The sequence below is a fragment of the Dermacentor albipictus genome, chromosome 8 (genome assembly GCF_038994185.2).
Source record: "Dermacentor albipictus isolate Rhodes 1998 colony chromosome 8, USDA_Dalb.pri_finalv2, whole genome shotgun sequence".
Classification (NCBI taxonomy): domain Eukaryota; kingdom Metazoa; phylum Arthropoda; class Arachnida; order Ixodida; family Ixodidae; genus Dermacentor; species Dermacentor albipictus.
Window position 1 is genome coordinate 78636625 of NC_091828.1, and position 18326 is coordinate 78654950.

General features: G+C 49.2%; 1 protein-coding gene across 2 annotated transcripts in view; it reads right to left on the reverse strand.

The window, feature by feature from the left end:
• Window positions 1–18326, reverse strand: part of LOC135896209 (uncharacterized) — a 224891-nt gene that overhangs the window by 7681 nt on the left and 198884 nt on the right. For both annotated transcript variants that reach the window (XM_070523634.1, XM_070523635.1), the window contains 4 exons: window positions 16243–16735; window positions 9222–9436; window positions 6042–6235; window positions 2254–2479 (listed from right to left, as the gene is read on the reverse strand). In XM_070523634.1, coding sequence (XP_070379735.1) covers window positions 2254–2479; window positions 6042–6235; window positions 9222–9436; window positions 16243–16735 — 1128 coding nt within the window. The remainder of the gene's footprint in view (window positions 1–2253; window positions 2480–6041; window positions 6236–9221; window positions 9437–16242; window positions 16736–18326) is intronic.

Here is an 18326-nt window from a genome sequence, read left to right on the forward strand (position 1 = left end):
AAATAATTCTGACCCGCTAACAGGCAGGCCATCCGAGTGACGCAGAGGCGTTGCTGAACTAAATTAATTCCTGAAAGTACCATGCGTCAGAAAAATCGTAAGGTAGAATCTAAACACAATTTACAGGCAGGACAGCATCGGCCTGTAATATGAATATACGAGAAGACATATTTCTGTTACGCGGAAACACAAACACATTTTCCAACGTTTCTACTCTTCATAGGGGGGTCATGGCCTCCAAGATTGGCGCGAGCCAATTTTGGAGGCCATGGAGCGGCGCGTCCGTTACCTCGCGACACCTCCCGATGGCACTCGCCTCCGCAGCATTGCGTGTCATTTCTAGCAGAAAGCGCACCTTCGTGAACAGCAATTGGCGCCAGCGTTTCCCGTTAAACATCACAGTTACATAAGCTGCAGCTGCCGGGAAGCGTGAGGGATCTTCGAATGCTATGGCGTTCACTCTTAAACGCGGAACTGAAGCGTCCTCAAATTTTTTTGCGTAAAAAGCGTCATACGAAAGAACACACACACACACACACACACACACACACACATACAGGATTGAAATGACCTTGCATAAAGATTATATTCTTAAGGACAAAGCGGGTTAACCTGTGTGGTAAAATTTGTAGAATAAAGTCGAATGCCTCTACAGCGGAATCACCTGTACAACGACGAATTCATTATGCCCCGGTCGACTTCCTATATATAGCATAAAGGCCTCGACAACAAAGACCACTACGACGGCTTTGCCTTTACAACGAGCAAATTTAGGCGTCCCCATAGTTGAAAGACTAGCTCGGAAAGCTGGCCCCTACTTGTCGCTCATCCGAGGGTGTCACTCGCATCGAGCAGCGACCAAATCACGTGGGACCTGGTCACTTTTTCTCCTTGCACTCTCTTCGCCGTCGCCGTTTTTCATCCCCCGCTGCGCTCCGCGTTCGCTCTTTCAGCCTTCGCTGTGCTCGTTCGCTTGGTTACGCCGAGGGACGGTGACGCCCAACGCAGGAACGGGCGCATAAGAGCGGCCCTCTAGAAAAGAAACACTGCTTGTCCCCGCGCAACGTGCAAGAGCTAGATTTGTGTGTACTACGTCACACATTATTTAACAAACTGTGCTTGGTCACAACCTTATGGGTGACCGGCGAGCGTTTTCTTTTAGCAAGGCCACCGCGATAAACTGCATAGTTCAATGCCCAGTAAACTTGAGGGACTGTTTTAATGTGTGAAGCCGGACTTTTCCTGTCGGCTTCGTTGATAAGCAAAAAATGTGGAGTCAACTCACACTGAAGTCCAACTCTACATCTCCTATATAGCCAGCCCCCCCCGCCCCCCCCCCCCCCCGCCAGTGAGAGCTTATCAAGGAGTACCCAATATTTATGCAAGTCTCTATACCAATATTGATCTCGTATTTTCGCACATAATGATCTAAACTTCTTGAAAAAACTCGTCCAGAGCCTCAAGAAAGAAAAATGAAAAATACACTCGTTTACTGCCTTTGAAAGAAGGCAAAGGGTTCTACAGAGATCGTGGCGTTACCCGTGCATGTCCGTCTTGAATAAATGGATTCTAAGGTTTTAAGTGCCAATAGCAGGATTTGATTATGAGGCACGCTGAATCGGGGGACTCCGGGTTAATTTTGACCACCAGGTGATCTTTAACGTGCCCTCAATGCGCGGAGACACGGGCGTTTTTGCATTTCGTCCCCAGGTCTCGCAGTGCCAAAACAGAACGCTCACCGTAATAAGTACGACAGAAGTGCTTCAATAGTTTGTCAACTTCGTCCAGTGTGGGATGAGACTAAGTGCCATTGGCCTTTGTTGCGATTGATTTTTTGTTGTCACGACGGTGAATGAAATCGCGAATTTAAATTGAACAATGTGCGCGGTCCCGGCGCTGCCTGGTTGTTACTCAATAATGGTAACCGGAGGTAGCGCCACGGTAGCCCACGGCATAGGATGCGCATGCGGAGTGGGCCTAACTTGTCGTACTAAGCTAAAGCACACTGGCATGTCAAACCAACTAGCCCATCATCTCGCGCGGTCTGAAAGTCAATACAAGCAATTCATGTAATGCAGCTAAATTCACATACTGCAGGCGCATAAGGTAAACGGAGAAGACGTGTCTAACGAGCAAAGCCTTTAATGAGTAATGCTTTTATCTGTTCAAAGGTTGCCGAAGATGGTGAAATTAGGGAAGCGGGCCGCGGGGGCGGTGCCGCCTCTATAGCTGACCGCGTATAGAGACACGTGCCTGGTGTCGCCGGGCAGTTGTTTCAGGCTTATCTCGAGCCAGAAGGGCACGCCCCAGTTGATGAGGAGGTCGAGGATGACGTTCAGGGCGTGCTTGGTGGCGCCCACGCCTGTCACCCTTTGGGGCCAGTGCAGTCCGCGGTCCCTGAGGAACGACAGAACCTCTTCGAGGCGCTCGTAGGTGTGGCCCTTCCGAGAGACGCAACCCTGGTACAGCGCCGACGCAGCTGCAGAGACGAGTTGAAGTGTATTTGTTTCTACGAGAACATCGGTTACGACCTAAGAGCGAGAGCAGGCGTCCCGAAACTTTCTTGCCCCACCTGCCTGCCCTGAGGTCTGCGGTACCAACGCCCTTTCCATTACTCTGATGCGGATGTGGCGGTTTTAACTGATAAGTCCAAACTGAAATGTAAAAAAAAAGAATATGCCGGAAAAGGGATGGGGTCGGATTCGTTTTGGCTACTCGTGGAAGACTAAAATGCCGTTTGTGGAACTGGGGGGTGTCGCGGAAGCCCAATTTGGGAACCCCTGAGCTAAAGATTGGGCCGAGCGCGTCAATACACTCTCAAGCATCTTGAACAGGTCTCGTAAGAAATCAGGATTTTGCCCGGTTGCGTAGGGAATAGAAACGGAGCGTGCACCGTCGAGCACTCTCACCAATTCTAATACGATCGCCCTTTACAGTCTAGGAGACAGACTAAACATGTCCGTCCGTGGATGAGGAGATTCCGCGGCCTGCGCAGAACTATGCGCAATAGGAAGGGTTTCGGCATGATGGTAGTGCGGCCATACAGATATCCGAGGAAAACAAAATAGGGGTCCTATAACGCAAAACTATTCCAATATGTTTTTATTCCAATCTCCTGACGTCAAATTTGCGTAACCACCGACGTAAGCATCGGGCGGTACCCGCAGGGTTGTCTCAACAGACCAATCAAACGCTCTCCTCGTTCACAGGAGGCCACTTTTGTTTGCTTGAAAAACGAATAACATTGCCTACGCCGAGCGGCTTGTCTTATCTAATTGACTGATAAGGGGGCGAGGAACACGCTCAAGTGGAGAGGGATTCGATGAGGTCGAGCCACTGCACTGAAAATCGATAACCAGATGAAGAGGGCGGTGCCGGCGTCTGCGATTGGTTCGCTTCCCCTTAGCTTGCGGTGGCTGGTCGAAAATCACGGCGGCATGCAACGGAAACTTAAGAATGATGCTAAAACTGATCCTCAGCAAAGAGTTCGCAGAATGAGGTCGTAAACGTGCCAAAAGTGCTCGAAAACGTTACACGGCCACTCAAAATGTTTGATTATCCGCAAATAAACCCATGCTCTCCTGCAGGTGCGAGTAGCCAGTGCCCGAGTGATCGGCGGGAGCCATGTTTTATTCCTTTCAGTATCGTGGCAGCATGCTGCTATTCAGAAGAAAATTCAGTTTTGTTCAGCATATTATTGCATGAAAACTCTTGACCAATAGTCGAGGGCTAGTGGCGAAAAGGCGTCGATTGAGAAATAAAAATTTTTCTTTTGTTAGGTGAGATCATGCATAACCAGCGTGTACACGTCATAGCGGACGGGGGAGCAATGGCGGTTTTCGTGACGTCGCATGACAGGCCGGTTAAGTGGGGGGGGGGGGGGGGTCCAAAAAGTTTTTGACCAATCGCGGGGGGCTGACTGCAGAATCGGAATAGACAAAAAGTTTGGAATAGTTTTACGCTATAGCGCCCCAGATTACGCAGATCCAGTGCACATCTTGGAATCCGCGAGAAGCGACGCTTTCGTGGAGGAGGTAACCGAATGCTATAAATTTGCCCATTGTCTTTCCCCCTGCGTCTTCGATGTAAAAGAAGTTCGCGTGCGAGCATGTTCTCTCGTGCACCCGCGCCACGCAGTCTGGCACATGCGGCAGTCACCTCAAAGAGCTAGTCGCCTTTGCCACGGTACAAGTGTACGTGCGGTTTGTGGCCTAATGGTTAGAGCACTAGGCTGCTGTGCTGGGGCACCGATATTCAGTCCCACCATCGAGCACGTAATTTAGTTTTTACAGCGAAACTGTTAAGGCTACTTTCTCTCCTGCTATCGTGTCTGCGTGTAGAAAAAAAATCCCGACGATAGTGCAACACAGGCCCCATCCACAGCGGAGCTGCAGTTCGCCATTGAGGGGCCCGCATACACAGCTTCACTGGTCATCCTTCTTCACAGTGTGGCAAGACACTGAGTTATTTTCTTCTTTTTTTTAGGTATGAGCTCTCCAGCTAGACAGCAGCAGCATATCATCGGACACGGCCATGAATGTCCGGGATGCGCTGCAAAGGGAGATACGACAAAAAAAAAAGCGTGCCGGTATCACTATTAGCATAGCGTATATGATGCTGCGGAAACGCGTTACAGCGTTCTATTTGTCTAAATGCAAGCGCGTAAGATGGCGAGATGGTCGATCACAGCAACGTCACAACCCTCATGCGCAACATTTGACTGCACAATGCACAGGGATTGTACGTGCACAGGATAAGTACGTTACACTTGCAGTCAATTTTCTGACCTTCCTACTGCTGCTGCTGCTGCAAACAGAGACGCTCGCGAGAATTCGAACGTGCTACCGCCGCCTGCGTGACGACATTCAGCCGGGAGGCTAATCCTACATCTCGTGAAAAAATTGGGAAGACGCTTAAGCCTCGCCTTTATGAGTAGAACGCGATAGCATTCCAAGATCCCTGATTGCTTTTCATGCTTCCCGGCAACTGCAGCTTATGTAAATGTAGTGTTTACTGGGAGACGCTGGCACCGAACACTATGCACGAAGGCGAGCTTTCTGGTAGAAACAGCACGCGATGGATGGATGCTATGATCGCCCCCTTTGGAAGAGGGTGGAGGGGTTGCGCCACCAAGCTCTTGTTATCATAGTGGATAATGTCCTACCTATATTAAAAAAATAAAAGGAAAAAAAACACGAAGAATTCCCATAACCAAACTTTTTGAACTCCTTTTGGGAAATTTATTTTTATAGGCCTCTATTGTTTGTCGTTGCTCTACTTCCACCAATCTTCCAATCGCCTCTTACCAATCTTTATTCCGGACATCAAGGAGGGCTTCAAGGAGGCCAGACGTGCCTAAATCAACCGCTGGGCAGATAGCTTCACATTCTAATAAAACGTGCCGCATAGTTTCCATAGCTTTACCGCAGCAAGCACACGCTTATTCTTCCTTCTTCAATCTATAAATGCGTGTTCTAAGGCATCCAAATTTCGGTTCTAGATGTAATGGGCTTCCCTTTGAGATATCATAAATTGTTTCTCTCCCAATCTTGTTTTTATGCGAAGCATATTACTAGAGCTCAACCCAGCTCCTCAGGCGCGGCGGTGTCGCCTTCAATACCACGTGACACCGTGACGTCACGACAGAGGAGAAACGGGGCTCCAACTCGCGGCGTCGCTCGCGGCGTCGCCCCCCGCATCGGACGCGGTGAGCGTCGAGCAGCGCAGCGTTCGGCGCGACAACGAAATGTGCGCCTGAGCAAACGGCGCACGCCTGAGCCGACGCCGACGACACCGGCTTTTCTGCGATACGAGCTCCTTAACGCTGTCGCGTTAAAATAAAGGCTAGTATGCTTCGCATCCTGGGCTTAACCTTAGCTAAGCCACAGCCAGTTTTTTTTTCCCTTTTTTTGCGACAGAGAAACTTCGTTTCTCATTCGACCGCTCTTATTCACGTTTCTCCAATAGAAACAAAATAAACCTTCACCTTCGTAAAAGCATACAGACAAAAGCCGAGCTACACAGCTGCGCGCATCACTCACGCGATGGTCTTCGCTGCTTTCCGAGGAAGGTGGCGCCGAGCTCGTACCAGCGCACCAGCGTGTCGGTGAGCGCGTCCGATACGATCTCGCTCCGCCAGCGCACTTTGTCGCATACGTAGGCCATCGGGTCCCTGCACGGGTCTACGGTCTTCTTGAGGGTATTGGACAGGTGCTCCAAGTGCTCCTGGCAGCCTCTGCGCGTCGAGCATGGGAGAGCCCCGGACGTGAGACGACGTCATCGCTTCGACTCGCGAGAAAATGTGTTGCCCCCGCTGACTCATGACTTTCGGGCAACAAGAACGCGTTAAGAAGACGCAGGTATTCTGTCAGCCATCGGGCCACACGCACAACAAAACAAACAAACAAACAAAGTACGAGCGAAACAGGACCATTAGGACAACGACAGTTAAAGCCGTCGCTGGGTCGTCTGCCCCGAAACAGTTCGAAACCACGTCGAACGTTTTACGGTCCACATGCTCTGGCACCGAACTGCGAAGCAAGGGCGTCGCCGAATAATTGGGCGCGCAATTCTTTTACTCATGCGATAAAAAGCAACAGCACACCAATGAGACGCAGATGAAAAAAAAAGAAAAAAAGACGATATGACGCACGGCAGCCACACGCATTTTCGTTTCCCGCAGTACCTTCCGGCGTTTGGCTTTGGTTAATCCGAGAGAGCCGTTTCTGGCAGTGCGATTTCATTGCACCACTACACAGTGTTGCCACATTGCTGTAGGGTTGAAATGCGACATAAAACTTATACTACGAATTTTCTACAGCACCGAATGCGGTTCATTTTTTGCCTGCTTGTTGTGGGACGTGTGTGGTCTCACGTGCTACGCATGATTGCAAGCTTAAGAATTGTGGCGTCAATGCCCCTTTACCGAAGATTACAGGACGCAGGTTTAGGAAAGGAGCTAAAGAAAAAAAAATTGGCAGTGACTTGGCTCGGCTATGCCAGGATATACGTAGTGAAAGCTAAAGCATAGCATGGTTAGCCTAGGTTAATCTTGATTGCAAGTCCAGGTTAGTCTGGTTGTCTAGCTATGTTGCGGCGTTTAGCCAGTCGTTCGGCGCGCTGTTTGTCTGCTTCCTGGGCGATTCGTTTCCTCTTCATCTCGTTCCGATGTCGATTCCAGGCCTCCCCCTGCTTATCAGAATTGTCGCCGTCCATACTGCCGCCTCAACTGTGGTTGCGGCGCACGCGAGCACTCCTTTTTAATCCTCCGACGTGTTATCAGGCATGCGACGCAGCTTGCGAAGCGAGCAGAGGCGAACGCAACGACGAAGAACGCGGTGCGACGTCATGTGCCTCCTCGGAGCACGGTCACGGTGTAATCGCAAGTTCGCGGCCAGTAAAGCTTTCGCTTTAGAAACATCAGAGGACACCTAAGCACTTCTTATGCGTTGTGAATGCGAAAACATTAATGTCCAATTGAACGCCGCTGAGCGCCTCTTCAAGTTACAGACTCCTTGCGGGCAAGCGAGCACGCTGAGACACTCGGCGTGTTTTGGTCTGGCGTCACTGAGGTGCAGTTAGAACGCAGGCGAAAGCTTGCGCGGAGAAGGAACGCGCGGATAACACAGGCTTCCCAGAGCGAGAGCGAGGGTGACGTGCTGTCGCGACGATGTTCTCTCCCCTTCCGCAACACCTGGCGCGCTAGCAGAACAACAGATGTTCCCTTTCGTAACCAATAGGAATTTAGGAGCCGTTTCGCTGCTCCAGACGGCAGACGCCGGCTTTTTCGTTCAATGGGCTATTTGGCACTTTCGCATTAAAAAAAAAAAAACATCTGCCAACTAAAACTAACAGCTGCCTACGATCTTGTCGACCAAATACATGAAAACATAGTCATGTTTCATGCAGGTTTATTCTTAGGATACTCGCACCCATGAGCTCCATTCACCGCCACCACCATCACCACCATGTCAGTGCACTTTTCTACTATGCTGGTGTTCAAAATATGACCGCCATGACGTCGCTTTCGCACCTACAATATGCAAACGCGTGCCCTTCGATATTTGTTTGGCAGTATACTCTTAGGGAACCGATCACTGGTTGCATGGAATTTTCTGCAATGATTGCTATAGGCAACTCTCGCACTGCGGTTTTCCAGTTAACATGCGAGTGGTTCTTTGTTCACAGGTTTGTCTAATATTCGCGCTTGCTTGTAGCTTCAAACGTTCTTGTCGGCTTATTTATTACGCCGTATATATCTCAATCTCCATGCACTTAGTTTCTTTAAGCACAGGAAGACAATAACACAATGCACTCATACATACTCATTGTGAAGTGTTGCATTCATAATACAATATTTTGTTAAAAATCACCGATTTACGAAGTCACAAAACCGTTCGAAGCCACAAGGACGATGTTTAGTAGACAAATCCATGTAGCCTTCGCCGTTCACAGGCCGGCTGAATCACCATTCTTGATAGAAACTAGCGCCGGAGTACCCACTAGAAATTTTTGTGAGGCAATGCAATATGCCGCAAGAAAGGTAGATATAGAGTACACCGTTATAAGACTAGACAGTTCACGCAAAAATGAACACGTAATTACTTCCACAAAAAGAACACACTAGGAACAAAACCTAAATGGATAGATGCTTGCGCACGTTAATAACAAAAAAAAAACAAAAATCTTTTCTAATTCATATGATGCCAACTTTATAATTTCTGCAAAATTAGGGCAATCAATGTACTAACTATTCATAATCCCACGGGGTGTAGACACAGGGATGGGGAGGGGTGCACACCCGGAACCTACCTTCCTCCTCGCGAAATTCGCGTATTAGGGTACCTGGCACACAATGACGAATGACAATACCCGCCCACCCTCTCCCACTTTTCCAGGTGAAGCGCCTGCTGCTCAACCCCCCCCCCCAAAAAAAAAACAAAGAAAACTAGCTCCACTGTTAATCATTGCAACTACACAAACTGATTATCGAAAAGAAAAGTGTTTGAAATAAATAAGCTGCTTCTTTCTATATCGTGCATCACATTGCACTTTGCCTTGCAGAAAATGCGTTGGTTACGCCTCAAACCTGCAGCTGCAAAGGATAGATTTAAACATAGTAACTTCTGTAGGACACTGAACGGTTTTAAGAAACCGAAAGTGAGAACATCCCGCCATCAGTGACTACCCCCCGCCCGTGGGAGCGTGAACCACGGTGTCACCTGGTCGTGCAGCCTTTGTACTGGAAGGCCATCTGACGGGCCTTGCGCGTCGCTGAGGAGCCGAGGATCAAGGCGGTGAGCACGCCGGCACCGACCAGCGCCACACAAAAGACACAGAGTGGAGTCGCGGTGCGGGCGCACGACATCCCCGCCACCTTCGCACGCCGCCACGACGACTCGGAGGGGCGACGCTGGTCTTCCCGGCCACTCAGGGCCTGCGGACGACGGGAGAAAGAAAGCCAGTTTATTTAGGCAAAACAAATAACGAAATATTATCGGACGCAACGCGTAAAAAAAAAGGTAACACGACACGCGCACACTGTAAAATAATTTATATCTTAAAAAATTAAATTAAATTATGGGGTTTTACGTGCCAAAACCACTTTCTGATTATAAGGCGCGCCGTAGTGGAGGACTCCGGAAATTTCGACCACCTGGGGTTCGTTAACGTGCACCTAAATCTAAGTACACGGGTGTTTTCGCATTTCGCCCCCATCGAAATAATTTACGTCTGTTAAACGTGAATAAAGGTGTAAATCAATGCATAACTCCCGCATTTACACCCTTCATGTGTAAGGGTGTTAGTTATATAGTTATTTGCACCCTCGATAACTTTTAAGGCCGCCAATAAAGGAAGCTTCATAAGGAGGTAAGATTCGGGATACCAGCGTTGGAACGAAGAAAAAAAAAGAGACAGGTGTAGCGTTTAGACACAGGAAGACAGGCGGTGCGGTTTAGAGAACGAACTGGGGTGGCCGATATTCTGTGTGAAAATTTAGAGGAAGAAATCACATTGGTTATACCGTGTAATATAACCGATTGTCTGTTAGACATGTAGAATGGGTAGTAAGAGAAGGGAAGCGCAGTCGATGACGGTATTAATTTAGGTGGTGTGGTGGAGTAAGAAAACTTGCAGTCATAAGACGGAATCAGATGCCGCGAGGCAACGGTTATTGGATATCGACGGCAGAAGCCGTTCTCCTGCAGTGGAACAGTAAATTAACTCACATCGAAATGAACGTACGCTAGAGAAGCGCGCCTCATTGATATAAAAAAAAATCCCAAATGCAGTTACACTAAAAAAAAAAGTCGCAGTTTAGCGCGAAAGGCGGGGCATCGATTGCGATAGCAAATAACAGGCAGCTCTACGGCAGCAGCAGCGAGTGACTTGACCTTCGCGCCGTCTATCGCGTCAGCGCGAGAGCGGCGAGAACACAGAGCGCAAGAAGGTATGAGCCGTCTGCAGATTCCTTTCAAGAGATGGCGCACGCGACCGCGCGCATGCGTGCAAAGTACGCATTTGTTGGCGGAGTCGAAGCCGCCTCCCTCCCTCCTGCGCTGGCTCGCCGCTTTCCTCCAAATATGGAGCGTGAGATTGAGCCCGATTGAGCCACGATAAATAGTTCCCTTTGCGCCCAGTAGCGAAATGCGCTGTTGCTGCCGTTGCATAACGGCGCCCCCCCCCCCTTCCCTCCTATCCCCTCCCCTGCCTTTCGCGCGACAGTAGACGGCGCGCTTGCTCTCCGCTTTCAACACAGCCTTGTTCGTTCTTTTCGTTTCGGAGTCATTCTCGGGCGAGGATCTCTTCGTCAGCTTTACAGTCACAGTATGGTTTGGAAAAGCAACACTTCGCTGCGTACCACCACCGCCATTGTTTATCATATTGTCCAGTTGAGAGCCGGACAACCTAAACCACTGAGCTAATCACTGAGCTCCTTGTTCGTCTTGCAGACTGGATGACAGAATCAGCCACTCAACGGTGATGTGGTTGTAGGCGATCTCGGAGATGTGCTGTAAAATAATTTACGCCCTTAATATTTAGTAACGGTGTAAAAAGGTCTTAAACTGATACAACATTACACCAAAGAAGTGTGCAAGGGCGCGAGTTATAGACTAATTCATACCCTTATCCACTTTTAAGGCTGTAAGTTATTTTACACTGTGGTTGGGAAGTTGGATGTGGTATACAGTTGCACCAGAGAACATGAAGGCTGTTAGCGTGGTCTCCGCAATATGACTGGCCAACTTAGTCAGCCCAGCGCCGGAGTGTACACCGCGCCAACAAGACCTCGGACCGAGAGTTTTAAAAGGACGCTAAAGAAAAACGTTAAATCGATCTAGATTGAAAGATTAGAAGTCCGCAATAGCAAGTTCGTCATTCGTAGCGAGAAGAAAACTCTTTTTTTAGGTGTCAGAATATCATAGTGGCACCACCTGTTGTAGGAAATGGTACCTCTCCTGTACCGCCACCCCTGACCGATTAACAGAGAGCACCATACAGGGAGCTCACGTGAAGATTGCGTAAACTCGTCCGTTCCCGAGCTTGTGATTCAGATGATTCAATTCTGCGGTTTTACAAGGTAAAAACACGATCTGATTATTAGGCACGCCGTATTGGGGGATTCGGGATTAATTTTCACTAGCTGGGTTTCCTTATCGAGCACACTACTCACAGTACACAGGCGTGTTTGCAATTCGCCCTCAACAAAGTGAGGCCTCGCGGCCGGGATTTGATCCCACGACCTCGTGCTTAGTAGCGCTACGCCAAAGCATGGGCACTCAGCGGCGAACCACGGTGGGTGCGGGCAGTTAAAATAGAACAGCCGTTTCCGGAACGTCGGCGGCAATTTTCTACGTAACAAAGTGAAATATTGACACACAGGAAAAGATAATAGACTTATAGACGGATGTTGCATGGATCTAGCTCGACCTAACATTTCCCTTTAGTGTCTTAGTAAATGTTTTCGCACTCTCATCACTCCAGTACTTCTGTCAACGTTTGCTGCTCTCGTATACGTGGGCTGTTAGGTGACAGTCGTCACGTGCCAGGAGTTCAATGCTTCGAAGAGAAATAATGATACACACGAGGCAGACTCTGCCTCATGTTTTCACAAAAGTTACCGGAGGGGTCTCCGGCGTTACAGTTTCTACGGGGGCTGCGATAATCGTGGCTCAGCCAGCCTGGGAATGGCGGTTAGTGCGTACATTTTCCTGACTTTCCCTCCTTCCGACTTCCATCAGCTTTGTGACTTCGCAAACTGGTCATTTTCGACAAACTGTTGCGCCACAAAGGCCACAATTCGTAGCCATTATGCATGCGAGCAGAGTCTCGTTGTCTTCCGCGTTTAGAAAAATAGGACTGCTTAGAAATTCCGCTTAATGCAGGCAAATCATGCACAGTACACCGAGTCAGAAGAACGTCTGACGCTCCAAGCATGAAGACCAGAAAAATCAACGTATTAGCCGTCATTGCAATCGCAGCGAAACGGCCGTGGCGCGATAATTTCATTCAGTAATTCAAGAAGGAAACGCTACGTCGTAGCCAGAGTTTGCAGTTGGCTGACCGCGGACAAGATCTGGCACAGAACAATGTAGCTATAGCTCGTTTCGCGATAGTTTGCGCCTAATATATTCTGGAAGATGAACGCGTGAAAAACGTTGGTAGCGTATTGGCGTGTTTCGCTCAAAAGGACGCGTAAGCGCGTACGCATGGTAGCGCCTGTTAGATATGGAGCTGTTTCCTGCGCCTACTTCGAGTTCCCCTGGACCACATCGAATCGCAGCACATTCCAGAGGAGCGCTCGAGCAAACAAGTTCACGTGCAAACAAGTTCGGAAGCCGCCGGTAGCTGTTCTCTGCTTGACTCTTCCAAAAAACGAGGGGATAGCACGGCACTGTTGGAAGTAAAGTGGGTGCCAAACCAAGACGGCGGTAATAGCTGTGACAGGCGGACGTGCCGGGAAGGCCCAAGCCTACCCCTCTTCGCCTTTGAAGAAGGCATTTGCCACCACTGCGGAGCCGTACCGCCGGGAGCAGGTGGGCCCTCGGACAATGGAGCATGAGTGCCCCCCATTCTCCGCCTTGGAAGAAGCGCATTGCAAGTCTGCGAGGCAAGACCGCAGAGAGCCGCCGGGTGTGACACCGCGACACGGGCGCCAACCATTGGCTGAAAATGGCGTCATCTGAGCGGACTCTCCCATTGGCCAGACATGACGCGACGTCCAGTCCTCGAAGGGTTTAAAAGAAGCATTCCAGAGAGACCAAAGCATTCCCTGATTCCCTGATTCACCTCTCTCGAACTTCTTGCCGCGGGCCGCAGCGTCCGAGTTGCTGCTGGCCCGTAATGACTGTACGACTGTTACTTGACTCTCACCTCTCTGTATATAATGTAAAATAAACCATCCCAAGTTTGGTTTTCATCCCGAAGTCCGTCCTCCAACCCCTACACGCCAGGTGACTACGCGGCATATAAGATAAAAAAAAATTTCGAAATGTTTTCTTGCGTTGGTCTTGTAAAGTGTCACGAGATTTTCGTGATACTATAAAAATAAAATAACGACCTGTATCGAGAGAAATACGGTATGTCCAACGAACTTGTCGGAATCAACTATAGGGAGGAAGCACGAAACAGTAATTGAAACCTATCAATTAAATTTTATGCACAGACGCACATGATGGGCGAACTTTTTCTTTAGTTCCCAAGTTGGAGCCACGAACTGTTCACGTTTTTGTCCCGTCGCAGAAGTTTTGGTCGTTAGGGTTTCCGGCAACGCGACAGTTCGTGTTCCGCACCGCGTTTTGCAGTGTAGCGTGCCAGACGTAGCGTCGCGTAGCGTAACGTAGCGTAGCGAATGCGTGCATGCCACGGCTGGACGGCAAGACGCGGATACAACACAAGTGGCATAAGCGACCGCGGATCGCACTACTTCCGAGTTTGGCGAGAAACCAACCGAGCAGGCTCACCATATTTCCGAGGAGGAAATAAAGTAAGGCTACGCTTTAATGAAAGAATTACGTGCTTGTAGACACATGTTTGTTGCGACAAGGCTATTTAAGTACCGCCCGTTCTCCATTATTTAATCCAGCTAAGAACAAAGCCGTTCACCAGCGGATCTGTAGAACGAATGACTATAAAAGCTGTATTGGTGATATAAGTGTGGCGTCCTTCATGCTGGGCTATTCAACAAGACAACCGCGGCGAGCAAAGTCCTGTATGGTTAGAAAGGAAAGCTTCGCTAGAAGAACCTCCTGGCTCATCATTTAGGGAAATGTTTTTCAAAGCATTAGCAGCCGACGCAAATGAGCAGTGCTCTGGAACTGAGTGTTCAGTGACGTGTGACTTCTTGCGCAGAACGTCGCGCAGGTGCCGACGCTAATGTGCTTTCCAAAGTCGATCCAAACGGGCCGCGCAGCTTCGGCCGAAAAGCGGTCGAGAACCAATTTTCACGAGCATCAGCAAGCGCGTCTATGGGAGCAGCGATTGAAAAGCGACCATGTGAGGAAGGAACGAAGACTGAGAAAGAAAAAAAAGACAACCTTTTAATTAAAACGAGAGAGAGTTTGATTTCGTGCAACCCCCCAAAAAAAGACCTGCTCAATGTTATATATGTGTGATGAGGAAAGAACAGAGAACTGCCTTTTAGTTATTATCATCAACAAAAACCACTCGGCTGCTGCTTTGAATCGCGCCCACGCGTCACCCACGCGCTGCCTCTCGCGATCTCCCGATGGGCGAGGCAGTCGCGCCTCGCTTCGTTCCGTTTTGCAATGTGCCGCACGAGACAGATCGTCCGCGGCACCCGCGCTACGGAGAGCGCTCTCTTCCCAATATAAACCGTGTACACATATAATCATGAAACAGAAAATGAAAACACGTATCGAGCTGCGCTCAAATTTCGCATTAGGGAGTGTCGTGATCGCGGTGAATTTCTTTCTTTGAGATACCGTGGAATTCCGTTGAGTTGTGGCATTCCACACGTACATACCTCGCTCCCCCCTAGGACAGGCAGTTTCCCCATTCTCTATATAGGATATAGGGACGTTTAAAAAGGTTACTTTTGTGTTTTGCATGAATTGCGATTTTAATTTGCAGCAGTGTCATTTATTGTGCCTTGTGCGCTCGATTATACTTACAATCTATAGTTCTGTATAACATTACATTTTTGCTGCGTACTCTTGTTTTATCTGCGCGCGTGCTTGGTAATCATATCATTCCTTTGCTGCATTTGTATTAACTGTTTTCTTTTTTTTTATATCTGCAAGAGACCCTCTGGCAGCACAGATCCCTTCGATCTCTTCCTGTAGAAGAATCGACATTTGGGCAAGTAGGCACTGGTTGAACATCCTTAAGGGGCAGCGTAGAAGCTTGTTAAGCGTGTAAAATTAGGAGTGCCCACAAGAATGAATAATCCAGAGCCTGCCGACAAGAAAAAAAAAGCAGTTGTAATTCCATATGCACATCAACCATCACAGAACCTCAGGAATGTAGCCGGTATATTTGATGTAAAGGTTCCTTTTTCTTCACCTAACAAGATGATCAACATTTGCAGTAAGATTCATAGGAAGTAGGCACAGGCTGCCTCCACGCTTGCTGGGAAAGGCTGCACTGTTAAGCACACGTCTCTGCCTGTGCAATGTACAGTGGGAGTTGTTTACGAGCTTCAGTTTTTCTTTGGTAACGTCTATATCGGCCAAACAGGTCGATGCCTGAACATTATATTGTCAGAGCATAGACGCTCGCCAGCGGGTAATGCCTACTCACACGTCACGCGGCATTGCTCCGAGCACGGGTGTACTCCATTCTATGAAGACACCACAATTAGTTACGCACATAGAAATTAGACTGCGAGGGAGATTATTGAAGCCTACCATATCAAGAAAAAATGATCCCTATGTGTAAGCATGCCTTCATTAAATTTGCATGACAGTGATTTTGCATTTTTAAACCACTTCATAGTACAGCATTAGATCACTGGGTTTTGCTCTTTTCTGTGGGCTGATAATGACGCCATCGATGGGAGGGCAGGTGGTTATAGGTTGTAGTACTAAAGTTGCGTGTGCCTTCTAAGAAAGCTACTCGTGAGTTCAGCGTAGTCCTTCGTGCTTCCCGCCTTCGGTCTTTGTCGTCTAGCGCTGCCCCTTCAAGATGTTCGACCTCCTCCACCTGTATGCTTTATTATCCATGTTTGTCTTACAAGAAGGAATGAATAAAGAATCTCCCGAAAACACGGAGGGTGCTCACCAGGTCTTTCATGCGAGCCAGCGAGTTGCTGCCGATGGAATCGCTACGCTTGGGCGAAGGACCCGGGCGGGAGTCCGCGGGGCTGTCTTGGGCGGCGGGTGCGAGCTGGGTGGGCGCACTCGCGTCGAGCGCAGCAGGCTGCCCAGCCGGTTCCCGGTGCTTTTTCGGCTTCGAGGCTTTCTGGGCGGGCGAACCGGTGCGACGACTGTGTCTCGATTTTCGTTGGGCCGTCGCACCTTTCGCGGTCTTCTCCGGAGTTCCAGAGGAACGCTGCTCCATGGCGAGGCTCGTCCTTCTTCGTCTTCTTCCTCCTCTTCTTCTTACGCCGGACGTTTTCGCCCTGCTCGACAAACATCCAGCGCGTTCTTCCTCCTCGTGGCAGCGCTGCGTCGACGTTTTCGCATTGCGGATTCGCACGAACTGTTTGGCTGCACTTCGGCGCTGCTTGCGAACGTTGTAGTGGATAGACGTTGCGTGCCACGAAGGTTGCGACCTGTGTGGTTCATAAGCACGAGCACTGCGTAAGATTACACTTTGCATCGAATCCCAATAAAGACAATTTTAGACATCGTTATTTAGTTCAATAGCATTTATTTGCCCGCTTCGAGAGATCTTCCATTCACATAGATTTCAATATGTGTGCCGGATCTACATAATAATTTTACAGCGGAGCTGTACATGTCTAGGGTACCATAAAATTTTCGCGTCCGCACATAAGAAGAAATATCATCATCAATGGCTCATACCCCCGTAAGCAATCAAAAAGGTGTAATGGCTCATAGCCCAGGAAGCCAGAGGCAACAAGCACTCAGCACAGTGAAGTGGACAGTGCTTACATTTTTTCTAATCACGCATACAACATACAGAACAGCAAGTTGAAAACTATCAGCATCAGTGGCTCATACCCCCGTAAGTCAGCAGGAGGAAAGAGAAAAGAAGAAGGCAGGGAGGTTAACCAGAATAACGTCCGGTTGGCTACCCTACACCGGGGGAATGGGAAAGGGGAAAGCAATGATCACAGGGAGAGAGAGGAGGGAAGGAAAGAAGGAAATTGCGGCAAGTTCGCTGACGCGTGTGGTTTTACAACGATTGCCTTAATAGTCACAGGTGGTCGCACAAACCCGTCGTCCACACAAAAGTGCCTTCACCGCTTTATGGGCCGACGGGCGATGTGGGCGGTGTTCCAGCAGCACCTGCACAGAAAGCGGCCAATTGTCCAGTTTTTAGAAAGCTTTGGCAAGTTCTTGTCTCTCTAGGGCATATCTTGGACAGTGGCACAGCAGGTGGTCGATGGTTTCTTCGGTGCCACAGACCTCGCATGCCGCACTGTCAGTCACTCCAATTAATGTAGAGTATGCCTTTGTGAAGGCCACTCCTAACCAAAGGCGACAGAGAAGCGTAGCTTCACGTCGAGGAAGTCCGGGTGGAGGTCGGAGCTGCAGGGAGGGGTTTAGTCGATGTAGTCGTGTCAGTCGTAAGTTTTGCGAGTTCCACTCGGTCACTGTGAGGCTACGTGCCAGGTGTCGAAGCTGCCTTGCAGCGTCAGTCCTTGAAAGCGGAATCAGAACGCTGTGCTCTTCTTGATGAGCTGTGCGAGCAGCGTTATCGGCGGAATCATTGCCACTGATTCCACAGTGGCCAGGTACCCACTGAAAAACGACTTCGTGGCCTTTTTGTTGGACGCCATGGTGTAGTTTCACGACTTCGTATGTCAATTGGTCATGACATCCGTGTCGGAGAACTGACTGCGTGCACTGTAATGCCGGTTTTGAATCACAGAACACAGCCCATTTTCTGGGTCTTTCCGAATCAATGAATTCCAGTGCTCGACGCAGGGCCGTTAGTTCTGCCGCCGTTGAGGTCGTGACATGCGATGTCTTGAACCGCAGTGTCATTCCTCGCGTTGCTATAACCACGGCACCACCAGAACTGCATGACGTAGTCGATCCATCGGTGTAGATGTGCACGTGGTTGCTGTACTTTTCATGCAGAAGAAGTAAGCTCAGCTGTTTTAGAGCAGGGGCCGGTAGATCTGTCTTCTTCTGTAGTCCTGGAATCATTATCTCAACTTGTGGACGGCTCAA